Consider the following 14,085-nt stretch of genomic DNA (forward strand, 5'->3'; position numbering starts at 1 on the left):
CAACTGGAAAATGTTTGTGTGCTAAACATCAATATTTTTCAGTGTATGGGTGTTATCCACCACGCCAAAAAAAAAAGTGTCTGGGTGTTCATGTAATGTAGTTTATCATTCATAATAATTTATCAGTTATCTTCGTACCTTATAACACAAGCTACACTTGCTTTGGGACCAGATGGCGATGTGTGTTGTAGTATTTATTTATTTATTTGAATAGGTAGGTACCTACTACAACCAATTATTGGAATATTGGAATTTTCAAGTAGTGTAATATAGTATAGGCAAATTAGTACCGAAGCGGTGATAGCCCAGTGGTTAAGACTGGCTTTTTTACTTTAGTTATATAATTAAGATTTCACTTATCACCTATTCAATATCAACCGCGAACGAAAAAGTCAGGAGAAAACCTGCGTGCTCGGTGCTTGAGAGTTTTCCAAAGGCGTGTAAAGTCAAAAAATCCGTACAAGGCCAGCGTACGGCCTTAAACTTTCTCACTGTTTAAGGACACCCGAATCCAGTAATGTGATGAAACTAGTACCGATTCAAACTGTGTGATTAAGGCACCAATAAATTGATGATCTGGTTGCCTAGTTAAATTTCTACCTAAGTTTACTTAATCACTCGCGTTAATGACGGCCGACGGGCGCAGTGGCAAGCGGGTGCATAATAAATTGTTAAGTCACAACTTTATATTAAACAATTAAAAATTACACTGTACAGATTCTCTTTTCGCCATCATCTCACCACCGTGTAATTCTCACGTAATGTACGAATCAAAAGTGCATGCAAAAGTATAGGACTACTTGAATAAAGATATTTTTGACTTTGACTTTGACTTTTGTGCCTCCAAAATGGCGCCCTGTGTCCATCAATTTGGGGTGTAGGATTTAAGCCCCATGTGCTTGTAATTACACCGGCTATCATGTCTTGCAGACCGGAACAGAGCACTGCAAAAATGTTGTATAGCATTAGTCTTAAGAATGGCGATAGTACTTCCCCGGAGGAGCTTTCATATGACACAGTAGGCTCTAAGTACTACTACTACCTACCTACTTTACTACTATTACACATATTTTCTATCATTTATTAATTTTCTTTTTTTTTTTTTTAATTATTAACATAGCTTAAAAATTTTATTATTACATTATTATTATTACAACTAGTTTTAATTCAAATGTCTGTAATCTACCGTCTACGTTTTACTTCAAACTGTTTGATCAAGTGTGAGCTTTATCAATAGAGTTCGCTGTTTGGATTATAAATGGCCCTTTGTCGATCAACCCTGGCAACCCTACCGGATGTGGGCGGCTTAAAATATCATCGCTATGTCACTGAACACTTACATTAAGGGCGTCATTTCCATGGTAAAATAAAAAGGTAGGTACCTACTTAGCTCAAAATTATGATGAGACAGGTAAGTACTTACCAATAAATATAAGGTATACCTACATTTTTTATTTTGTCTCGATTTTCTTTTAAATTTTTTTTTTAATAAAATACCTAAATCAGCATGACCTGAATTATTAATATTTTCAGGATTAATAATAGTTAAGACTAGAAGGTATTTTTGTAGATTAGGTACCAGATAGAGTTATTATTACCCTCATACTCTTAGTTCATACTAGTCAACTAACTAGTCGAGATCTTTAAGCATATCAAGAATACCGTTTAAATAAGATTATTAGAGACATCTATCGGCGAGGCTAGGATTTACAAGTGAATATTAATGTGGAATTGTCATAATAATATGTTGCGAAGCATTAAATAATATAAATAAGTAAATTAAATATTTAATTTGCTGATCTTATCAAGAAAATAGAGGTATTAGAAAAGAATTTGAGTTGTTGTTCAAGGTTAAGTGAAAAATTGACATTGACAAAAGACAAAGCCCGCTCAGAAGCAGCTGATTTTGCGTTACGTTACACGACAAGTATTTTGTTATGGCGCTTAATATGTTTTATAATTCTTGTTCTGATATTTAGAATCCTAATATTTTCAATTTAATGATATAATAATTGAACAAAATAATAGTTCAGCAAAGAGTCTTCTTCTTTTTTTGTGCGCTCAGCGCATTGTTTTGATACCAATGACGTTCCGTACCCTGTAATCAGTACCTATGTCAGTGTGACATAAGATAATAAACATTATAAGTCAAAAATACTCTGCAGTTGACGACATGTAGCGGATTTGAATAATTTAATTTTATCAATTGAAGGTCACAATTCTACATTTGTATTTTAATCAGTTGGCTTGCCCCTTGTCGGCCCTCACTCCACCTATAATCGCCAGTGCTCTTGTACTGAGCTATTTAAAAAAAATCGACGATGGCGTCGGCGATGCTTAAACTTTTCAAAACAGAAGTAAGTTGTTTTTCTTATTGAATAAATATTAATTTATTTTTAAACTTATAGTCTGTTACTAAAAGCTCTTATTAAAAAAACCGCATGGACGTGTAGCTCAGTATTATTTCTCACTCCTCCAAATTCATTTAAAATTAATTCAGTCATCATTTATGTATTTTTACATAATAAAGAATTACGACTGAATTAGGACTTATCTACATTGGGGCCGACAGCATGTGAAATAAAACTATTAACCTCTTCTACTACAAATTTAGATTTTCTGGCAGTAGTTTAGTTGAATAGTCACTTTTCAAAATAGCTAGGTACAGTTATACCGAACTTTGTTCTAGTTCATAATATTTTATGTCTAAACGACGAGGCGATTCGTTAAAATATTTTTATGTCCATATCCATAATATCTATGTACCATTTAAATTTAATAAGGATCTCATTAATTGTTGGATATTGCACAAAATCAGCATATATACACTATGGTAGTGTATCAGGCTCTGCTTGACTATGGCTCAGTCTAATATGAATTCCTGTTCCTGTGGGGACTTTAGGTTAATAAGCACAGAGTGCTTAAAGAAGGTTTACTACAATTGTTAATAATAACAATCCAAAATCACTTTTGATATTACTTTTTACATAAAATATGTTTTTGTGGCTTATAAATATGAGATTGGTTCATGAGGGCTTTTTGGACCAATATTTTTGTAGTATGAAGTATTTTTGTTTGACAAACATTTCAGTTGGGAAATCTATTTGGTAGAGCTTCGGTTTGCTTTCTATCTATCTTGTAATGCGGCCCGCTTCAGCGGATGCACTTCAACCCTCCGGGATCTTTTGTGCTCTTCGGTTTGCTTTACAAATACCACTATTTCTGATATAAACCCTTTGTTATAATAAAATAGCTTTCTCATGTTGAAAAAATAAATCGGTTTGGTTGGTTCAGTGGTTTCTAGTATATTTTTTATCGCAAAATGTGTTTGAAGTCATTGATTAGTTTCATATATACCAAGTACTTACTGATCATTAATAATAAGTTTTAAACCTCACTGAGCTCAAAATTATTGACAATAACATTAAAAACTACTTGTTTTTTCCTAAACACTGTACTACTGAGAATGTAAGACAAACATATACATCACTCAGGTAATTTGGTATTTAAACCGACTACATTATTCATAACAAAGTAGAATATTTTCAGTGTATTGTGCGCAGTAGAATATATGAGGCAGTGGTTTCATCATGACTATCAATAATTCAGAAGAGGATTTTGCGCAACACTCTTTGTTTAAATGGGACAGCAGCAAATAAATTATTTTAAGTTCTCTATAGAATTTCACTTTTAAGAATAATGATCAAGTTTTATGATTGTTAATGCAATAACTTTTATGTTGATCATTGGTGCTGTGAATTAGAAATCTTTATTTCTCTGTGCTGAAATTCTTCTTTTATTTGGGGTAGCATGTGTGCAAGGCTTGAGGTCCCTATCCCAGTGTCTTAGACTGTAGCTGATCTATTGTGACTGTAAAAATATATAATTTTGAACACAATAGTAGGTAGATGAAGAAGGTTTCTCGCCGTTGTAGTATTCTTAGAGTTGTAGCAATCACTACAGAGTCCATGAGGATTTTACTCTAAATAAAATAAAATAAAAATAGCCTTTATTCACTGACTAAATAAATTTTTGCTCATACACTACAGATTTACTAAATCAATTTAATTATGTGATACTTATTTCTAAAAAATTCATAAAACTTTGCGCAACAACAACTGCTAACACCAGCGCGCTTAGTCAGGCTTAGTCCTTGGACATAGGCCTCCTCTAGAGTTCTACAGTGTTCTTTGTCTCTGGCTATTCTGCGCCATCCCTTTGGCAGCTCATCTTCCTATCTTTTTTGTGGCTGTTCTTTTTTCCTCTTCCTCCTTCGTCTCTAGGGTACCGAGATATAATATCTTTAGTCCTTTCAAAGATCTAACCACATGGCCAGTCCAACTCCATTTTAGCCTATTAATCTTCTGCTTATTTCCATTCTATGTTGGCATACTTTGAGCTTCTGTTGGAGAGCTTTAGTCAATCCCCAGGTTTGACACCCATAAGCAAGGATTGGAAGAATGCACATGTTATATACCTTTTATTTGGTTGGCATTGGAATATCTTTGTTTTTTAGTATTTCTTTAAGTGACCAGTAACAAGCCCAGCTGTTGTTCACTCGCCTTTGCAAATCCATGTCCATCTGCATATTTGGTGAGATTATTTGTCCTAAATAGAACTATTTGTCGTCTATTTGTCATAACCTTCGTTTTGAAAGTGTTGATGGTGTGATCTGCTAACTAGCTTTCTGATGCTAGTTAGTTTAGCATTTCTTGGAGAGTGAGGATTTTACCCTACTACTGGAGAAATAAATTTTAGAAGAGACATTGCTTTAGTACCCCTTGAAATTTCCTAATAATTAAATAAATAGCAAGTAATTTTTATTGACTTCACAGAGTAAAACTTTAGTAGGACTATTATTTCAATATTATAATAGGTACAACATTGGAAATTACTTCTGATATTGATAATTAATGCTATATTATTTAAAATTTAACTGAAATAATATATAAATCTATATACTCCACGCTTAACAGTTCTTCCGCTATGTGCTCTCTATGAATGTTTGATTATATAATGATTAAAGAAATGTTAAAATTACGAATTACAGGTTATGTGTATAGCAAATGAAGCTAATTTTATATCATTTAATTTATTTAAAACCTCGTAAATAGTTAACCGGTACATATTTAATCAATGTATATCATATCATTTTTCAGTCTCATTTAGTACTCCATAGACGTTACAGCAGTGCAGCACCAACAACAAAACTATTTATTGATGGACAATTTCTTGAATCAAAAACAAATAACTGGATTGATCTAACTAATCCTGCTACAAATGAAGTTATTGGAAGGTAATATTCTTTTTTTAATGTTACTTAAATGTACCTATGCAGGTATTTTACTGACTAATTATCTAGTGGTTGGCATATGTATTTGAAAGTGACTAGAGTATGCAGTATGTAGCAGTTATATTATAAATTTGTGTTTTCCTAGTATCTAACTATCTACATTTGTTCTTACCTCATCTTATCTCTTATTTGATAGTAAACTATTTATACAATCCTGTTACTTGCCTCCTAATCATCTTATAAAACATGTGAATGTTTTATGTTAATAGTTGTTTCTTAGTTAATTCAATTCTATTTTTTTACAGTCTTAAATATTCTTTGCACAATCTGTGTACCTTGTGGGAGCGTAAAGTCAATTGTTAGCCTGCACTTGTACTAAGCATACCTTACCTTACTTAAAATCAATAAATTGTTTATAGTTCCATAATATGTTAAGTTTCAGTAATGAAATGCTACAAGTACCTATCACTTTCTGTGTTGAATAATTTGTTACAATGCAATTCAAATAAAAGTTGCAACCATTGATAAGGTCGAGTAAATTTAAATCACTAAATTGAATTGTTTCAATTTTAAAATTCAAATGATGTGTGTCAAGCTTGATAAAGATTGTTTTGTCATTGGTTGCGTTTTATTAAATTTGTTACTAAAACAAAAATTGTTATAGTATTTTAGGTGAAAGATACAAAGTAACAAATGATATAACATTAGTCTTGATAAAGATAGGATTATTTTGTTTCTTTATGAGTGGTTTCTAATCTTTGATGTTTAAACAATAACAAACCGAAGGTGATAAAACCACATTTGCTTGTTGTGTAATATTCTTATACTATGCGTTTTCCTTTCTTTCATAATTTAAATAAGTTCATTAATAAGAATAAAGCGTCAATAAAAAATAGATTTGCAGAAGATAGACGGCCGATGTAGTGTTAACTCTTTTGTACAACATAGGGCGAAAATTATACGAATATAACCCGCGTCAATAAAAAAAGATTTACAGAAGATAGACGGCCGATGTAGTGTTAACTTTTTCGTACAATATAGGGCGAAAATTGTACGAATGAGATATCATGATACTGTGATGACATTAAAATATTTTTGCAGAGTACCAGAAACAACTCAAGCCGAATTAAATACAGCACTAGAAGCAGCGAAAAAGGCGTATAAATCATGGAGCCAGAGCACTATTATGACCCGCCAACAGCTAATGTTCAAGTAAAGTCGATTTTAATTTGAAATTTTTGTCTTGTATTTTTTAAAAACAGCCATTTCTTTTATTATTTAATGAAAATTACTTAGTTATATATCTTGTCAACTAGGTGTTGCTTGCGATATCGCATTTGTTTTTTTTTGGTTTTAAAATCCCGCATGTACCGTTTATTTGCTCGCACTGAAAAGTATTGAAGACTGAATATCATCTGCCAGTGTACTGCATGAGTTAAGGATCAATCTTCTTTAATCTGGATTAATTTATATTGTTTCTCATTTAAGATTTGCTCGCCTGTTGCGCGAAAATCAAAGCAAGTTAGCTGCAAAAATAACAGAAGAACAGGGAAAAACAATAGCTGATGCTGAAGGCGATGTACTCAGAGGCATTCGTAAGTTTTACTTTATTATAATATTATTACATTTAATCACGCCGCATGCGCTACATCGGTTTAAAAGTTATAGTTACGATTAAGAATAATACCAGGTCCTTTGGAAGGATCTCTTATGAAACATGACAGTTTTTTTAAAGGCAAAGCTCAGATCTCTTTTCTCATAGAAGAGCATAGAGCATAACCAACCAGTCTTGTTGGCTCGTCGGCAAGTCAGGGTTTAGTTTAGGATTTATGTAATATTGTTTTAGCACTGGTGTCTTTAGTTCATTCACTTTATGATTTAATTGTAAGTCTTCAATTTATCAAGATAAAAGGACTTTATTTTTACTTTGCGATTATTAACTTAATTTTTGTCCTCAGTTGATTTTTATCAGTAATTGGTTTTTATCCCTAGTGGACATAATCCGTTTAGTAAATAATATTTACACCACTTATAATGTGAACACATTACACAGTCATACGCTACAGGTTCTTTGTCACAGGTCCAGGTCCTTTGAAGTCATCTCTTATAATACATGAGAGATTTTTTTTAAGGGTGCAGGAGGTTAACGTAATTTTTATCAGTAGTTGGTTTTTATCCCTAGTTGCCATCATCCTTTTAGTAAATAGTATTTACTCCACTTATAATGTGAACACAGTCACATTCTGAATTCGAAATTATGAAGCCAGTTTTTATCCTTAGTTGATTTTTCCTTAGATGGATTGTATCCTTAGTAAACATAATCTTTTTAAAAAATAAAATTTACTATTTTTTTTTTAGAATCGGTGGAACATTGTTGTAGTATAACCTCTCTACAGCTAGGAGACTGCATCCAGAATATCGCAAGAGATATGGACACGCACAGCTATAAAGTCCCACTTGGAGTGGTCGGAGGTACGTCTCGACTTTATTAACATTAACTGTAACTAGAAAATTCCTGTCCATTTAATACTTTTTTAAAATTTTATTTGGCAAACTTAAATATTAATAGAAACTGATTTCATTTCAGTTTTACTCATTTGTCTGTCTGTCTGTTCGAGCATAACGCGGAAACTTCAGAACGAAGAAAAATAATAGGGTCTCTTTAGGATTGGGGATGATATATTTGTTGATTTTATCACCTTGTGATATATTAACCGATTTTAATACATATTTTTTCATTAGAACAATTATACCAGCAGTTTTACTCCATAAAAGTAAAGATCTGACGAATGCCATTTGAGATAGAGGGCAGAACTCCTCAGCAAAGAGCAGAAACCCACCCACTTAAGTGTTAATATTTCCTAACTGAAAACGAATTTAGAATTTCGAATAGCACAATGTTACCATTTTAGGGGTAGCAGCATTCAACTTCCCAGTAATGATTCCTCTCTGGATGTTCCCCCCGGCTCTTGTGACTGGCAACACCTGCCTCATCAAACCCTCGGAGCAGGACCCCGGTGCTACCGTCATGATGATGGAACTGTTGCAAGAAGCTGGCGCACCCCCCGGAGTTGTCAATGTGAGTATTCTTTTTGGTCTATATATATATTTGCCGTGTGGTGACGGCTGATCAGGATACACTACAGGATACAGTTGTCACTACCCCTTCTCTTCCAACGGGTGTCGTAAAAAAATAGCATGTAACCGCTACTGTAGAAGTCGCCAAAACATAGAATTGCCTTGAAATGTTTGTATATTAGGGCATGACACCACCAACAGTAGCATGCCGCATAATTTTAATTCGATATGTGTTTTATTTTAACTTTTCAAGGTTGTCCACGGAACACACGATACGGTCAACTTCTTCTGCGACAGCCCTGACATCAAAGCAGTTTCTTTTGTCGGTGGTGACGCGGCCGGAAAACATATCTATACAAGGGCTTCGGCTGCAGGTAAACTTTTGCCTTTTACAAGATTTCAGAAGATGGCTTTTCGTTCAATTTTTCTAAAATTTTAAATGCAAAGATTAATTCTAATTTCTTCATAACAATTTTACATTGTTATGAAGAAATTAGAAGAAATATGCTTTAAAGTGACCTGCTAATCGTTTCTGCGTGGACAGATTTTTTTATTCCACTACAAGTTACGGTTAGCGGTTAGCTTGGGCAGAAGATAATTATCTCCACGGGGAAAGGACAAAAATTTACCTTGTCCCACAGCTTTATTTCTCAGAGCACTGGCGCACAAGTGGAAATAATATCCATATAATATACGTGTATTAATAAACGGGGGTAAACCTCTCCTATTCCATGTTCCAGTGATTTAGCAGGTGGGTACGTTGTCAGGGGATTTAATCGGGGATATAATTTTAGCTCCCGGCCGTGCTAGCCCTGCTGTTGGTAAGGTGTGATGCAGTCTAAGATAGTAGCGGGCTAACCTGTAAGGGAGTATGGTAGTCATACCCCTAATAGGTTTCTACGCGACATCGCACCGGAACACTAAATCGCTTAGCGGCACGTCTTTGTGGCTAGAGTGGTAACTAGCTACGGCCAAAGCCAGACCAGAGAAAATTCAGAAATGATAAATTTGCCCCTTCAAATTGCCCCTGCCGTCAACCGAACCCGGGATCTCCTACTTACATTCATAGCACTCACCGTTGCGCCAGGGAGGTCGTATTATTCTAGTTTGAATCATTAATTGGTTGGTGCTAAAGCTGTCGTGATAAAAATATGTATGAAAAGTACCTAATTTGACTAATAATAATTCATTAATTTTATTTACTGATTTATCTAGGGTTAATATATTAGTTTGAATAAATAATTTATGTACTACGACAACGCACACATCGTTATCTAGCCCCAAAGTAAGCGTAGCTTGTGTTATGGGTACTGAGATGACTGATGAATATTTTTATGAATGATATGCATAAATACTCATAATGGTGTTTATGTGTATATATAAACACCAAGACACTGAAAAACATTAATGCTCATCACACAAACATTTTCCAGTTGTGGGAATCGAACCCACGGCCTCGGACTCAGAAAGCAGGGTCGCTGCAAACTGCGCCATACGGCCGTCCAAAAGTTTCTTGACTGACTCTAACTAGTATACTTCAATTATTAATGTTCCCATAGGCAAACGAGTACAGAGCAACATGGGCGCTAAAAACCACGGCGTAATCATGCCCGATGCAAACAAAGAACACACTCTCAACCAGTTGGCCGGTGCAGCGTTCGGAGCTGCCGGACAAAGGTGTATGGCTCTTAGTACAGCTGTTTTTGTTGGTAAGCATTCTATGTATTGTGTACAACGGATTATTATTACAAGTTTAAAATGCATATATAAATTATCGGAACCGACAGGATTTGAACCTGCGACTCTTGGGCAATCGCGGCCTGAGCGCTTTCACCAATTAAGCTACGGCTCTCCTACCATCGATGCCGAAATTAGTACATGCCTTTCACATCAGTCTTATAGCGACTGTAAATTTATATAATTGATAATTCCTCCAAGTTTAGGTAAAAACACTAATAAAAATTATAAAAATATTATTACAAGTGAAATGAGTGCAAAGAATTATAAGTGTAGGGTTTGAGTGTGAGTTACTTGACTTCTTAAACCGCGGCGTAATAATGCCCAATACTAACAAAGAACACACTCTTACCAGACCAGTGAGTCGGTGCAACATTCGAAGAGGTCGGACAAAGGTGCAAAAGGTGTATGTAGCAAGTACTGCTGTTTTTTTTGAATATTCAAAATATTCTTTGCAACGCTTTCTTCAGGCGAGTGGAATGAGTGCAAGGTATTATAAGTGCAGGGTTTATGAGTGTGAGGAACTTGACTACCTCAACCGCGGCGTAATAATGCCCAATACTAACAAGCCGGTGCAACATTCGAAGCAGTCGGACAAAGGTGCAAAAGGTGCACTAGGTGGTGTAGCAAGTACTGCTGTATTTGTTGATGAATATTCAATATATTGTTTCTTCAGACAAGTGGAATGAGTGCAAGGAATTACAAGTGCACTGTTTATGAGGGTAATCACGTCAACCCATCACGGACCCATTTCAGAGAACGGGTATCCTCCCACAATGAGAAGGGGTTAAGTGCGAATTGGTCGACTCCACACACCTTTGAGAACATTATGTAGAACTCTAAGGCATGCAGGTTTCCTCGCGATGTTTTACTTCACCGTTGAAGCAAGTGATATTTTAATTAATTAAAACGCACACAACTTATAAAAGTTAAAGGTGCTTGCTGGGATTCGAACTCGGCCGCCCGAGAGCGAAGTCGAGCTTGTTCCCATCCCCGCTTCAAAATGCCTGAATAAAGTGGCTCTTCTAACGAAGGTCGGCGATCATTCTGGCAACCTGAAGTTCGGACACAGCCGCTCTGAAAGTGACCAGGTGTAGCTTTCCTGTATTATCAGTTGTAGAAGATAATATGTTGTACCACGAAGGATATGACCTAGATATCCTGTGAGATAGGCCCTTATTAGCATTACTGTATTTTTGGGCGAGTATTCGATATATGTGCGAGGGAATGTCTGAGCAAGAAATATGTATGGAAGGAACTCGGGTGAACAAAACAGCTAATAATGCCAGATGTGAACAAACCCCCACTCGTAATCATTACCGGTACCAGAATTTGGAGCGGCTGGGCAAAAATGCATGAATGACCCGTAGTACTGTTATATTATAAGTAACGAATGCGTGGTAAAATGAGTGCACAGGATTATAGTCAAAAGATTGATGGGAAACCAGCAACTATATGAGTGAAGGAAACATATTTACGTTTCCTTCAGTTATATAGTATAGTATAGTTAAGTTGTTACGAAGGAATAATAAATTGGAGCATTGTGGGTATTATATTAACACATTTATATGAGTGTGAGACATTATAAGTGAATGACAGGTTTAGTTAATATGTACGAGTATCTTTATGATACCTTAAGGCTAATTCGGAGAAATAAGTATAGCCTTAAAGTAATATATATAAAATTAGCCTTAAGGTATCATAAAGATATATGTTGACTTAACCTAAAAAGGAGGTGTTTTTTAATTTGTTTTTTTAGGCGAAGCAAAAGAATGGATACCGGACTTAGTAGACCGTGCGCAAGCGCTCAAAGTAAACGCCGGCCACGTACCCGGAACTGATGTTGGACCAGTCATATCTGTTAAGGCTAAGGAGAGGATTCTGAGGCTAGTTGAATCAGGTTAGTTCTCTTACATTTCCTTCATCACTATTTTAATATCATGTCTTTTATAATGTTTAATGTTATCTTTCATTCGTGTTATAGTTGTAAATAATATATTATTATTAATATACAATTATAATAATGTAATAATTTATTATTATAATAATTTTATATATTTGGAATAGTATACATTGAGTACATAAAATAAACCGTGATAACTGCATTAGTAAAAACTGTGTTGCTATTATCAGGCCGTTTTGTTAGTTACAATATTTAATTATGGCAATAAGTTCCAGCAGTTAGTTTCTGAATACAAGCTTAAAAACTTTTCTTGCGAATATGTGTGTATGTGTGAGTGAGTTTGTGTGTAGTAAAAGTTATTTCGTATCTTAAAATTACAGTTCCTCTGTTCCACAGTAAATTAGGTTTCGGAGCCAGTTACTTATTATCGTTTTGCACTATCATATCCATAAATGATGTAGTTCCATATATTTAGTGTACGGGGTTCCTTAATCAAAGGGAAAAACGAAACCCTATTACTAAGACTCCGCTGTCCGTCCGTCTGTCGGTCACCAGACTGTATCTCATTAACCGTGGTAGTTACAGTTGAAACTTTCACAGATGGTGTACAATAGATGGTTTCCGTTGCCGCTACAACAATTAGTACTAAAAAATAGCACAATTAATAAATAAGGCTCCCAGATAACAGACAAACAAAAGATATATTTATCTGCCTTATAATGAAGAGAAGAAAAAATATCTTTTTTCTTCTCTTCATTTTTCTCCTTTCTTCCTTCTCGTATGTGATATAATCAAATACTTCCTTCATCTTATGTTTCCAACGTCTTCGACTACATTTTCGATCTTTTCTGTTCGCGTCATGAAAGTGGGACATTGGTGATGCTTATGAACATTCGGTTAATATACTGCGTCACATAGGACATAGTCTATGTTCTTTTTCACAGCCTCGAGTATATTTAATTGTGAATTAAATTTTCATGTCAGCGTAAATAGTCTTTCTCCAATAGCGACGTTGATACAATTTGCAGCGACGCTGCAAATTGTATCAACGTCGCTCCAAGACCGTGGGTTCGATTCCCACAGCTGGAAAATGTTTATGTGGTGAGCATGAATGTTTTTCAGCAACTGGGTGTTTATCTTTATATTCTAAGTATTTATGTATATTATACATAACAACATTCATAATTTGGGGTTAGATGGCGATGTGTGTATTGTCGTAGTATATCTATTTATTATAGCTATGCTCAAAATGCGATTACGCAATCATTATCCTTACGTTTAATTTTTAATGATTACCAGCCAACTTATATCCTTAATTTTATTAACAGGTATCAAAGAAGGCGCCAAAATCGTTCTAGACGGACGAAATGTTAAGGTACAAGGTTTCGAAAAGGGTAACTTCGTCGGACCTACTATCCTGACAGATGTCAAACCAAATATGGAGTGCTACAAGGAAGAAATCTTCGGCCCGGTCCTAGTTTGCCTATTCGTTGACACATTAGATGAAGCCATACAATTAATTAACTCGAACCCTTACGGTAACGGCACGGCTGTGTTTACAACAAATGGCGCTACCGCAAGGAAATTCGCTTCAGAAATCGATGTGGGTCAAGTTGGAGTTAATGTTCCTATCCCTGTCCCGTTATCTATGTTCTCCTTCACGGGCACCCGAGGCAGCTTTTTGGGCACAAATCATTTCTGTGGTAAACAGGGAATAGATTTCTATACAGAATTGAAGACTGTTGTATCTTTTTGGCGACAGAGCGACGTATCTCATACCAAAGCTGCTGTATCTATGCCCACGCAACAGTAAATAAATAACAATCTGATTAATCTCTGATAAAATCCATAATATAATTTTATGTGACTATTTATTGTTTCCAGTGCCATTTATTAAATGTAAGAAAAAGTGTAAAAGAGCATTTATATTTTTATAGAAATGTTTAGTACTCATAATTTATAATAATTGTCTTCCCAATATTGTGATTGTAAAAAACTTGTATTTATTTTGTTATCAAATCTGTTATACAATAAATAACTATTTAACTATTACAAAAAATGTGTGTTTGTATAT

The 14,085-nt window shown here is 34.8% G+C and overlaps 1 protein-coding gene across 1 annotated transcript; it reads left to right on the forward strand.

Moving 5' to 3' along the window:
* Nucleotides 1-2,158: 2,158 nt before the first annotated feature.
* LOC120631626 (probable methylmalonate-semialdehyde dehydrogenase [acylating], mitochondrial) lies at nucleotides 2,159-13,991 on the forward strand. The gene is made up of 10 exons (XM_039901280.1): nucleotides 2,159-2,357; nucleotides 5,160-5,296; nucleotides 6,395-6,505; nucleotides 6,782-6,888; nucleotides 7,652-7,765; nucleotides 8,206-8,372; nucleotides 8,625-8,745; nucleotides 9,931-10,080; nucleotides 11,868-12,008; nucleotides 13,340-13,991. The coding sequence occupies exons 1-10, from the start codon at nucleotides 2,322-2,324 to the stop codon at nucleotides 13,822-13,824; spliced, it is 1,569 nt and encodes a 522-aa protein (XP_039757214.1). The 5' UTR covers nucleotides 2,159-2,321; the 3' UTR covers nucleotides 13,825-13,991.
* Nucleotides 13,992-14,085: the final 94 nt, after the last annotated feature.

The sequence above is a fragment of the Pararge aegeria genome, chromosome 18, assembly GCF_905163445.1.
Source record: "Pararge aegeria chromosome 18, ilParAegt1.1, whole genome shotgun sequence".
Taxonomy (NCBI): Eukaryota; Metazoa; Arthropoda; class Insecta; order Lepidoptera; family Nymphalidae; genus Pararge; species Pararge aegeria.

Bases quoted from the DNA above. Each gene is read 5' to 3' on its own strand.
- LOC120631626 (XM_039901280.1), top strand. From the start codon at position 2,322: ATGGCGTCGGCGATGCTTAAACTTTTCAAAACAGAA. The intron at 7,766-8,205 runs GTACGTCTCGAC...TTACCATTTTAG, and splicing joins CCCACTTGGAGTGGTCGGAG to GGGTAGCAGCATTCAACTTC. The intron at 10,081-11,867 runs GTAAGCATTCTA...TTGTTTTTTTAG, and splicing joins TAGTACAGCTGTTTTTGTTG to GCGAAGCAAAAGAATGGATA.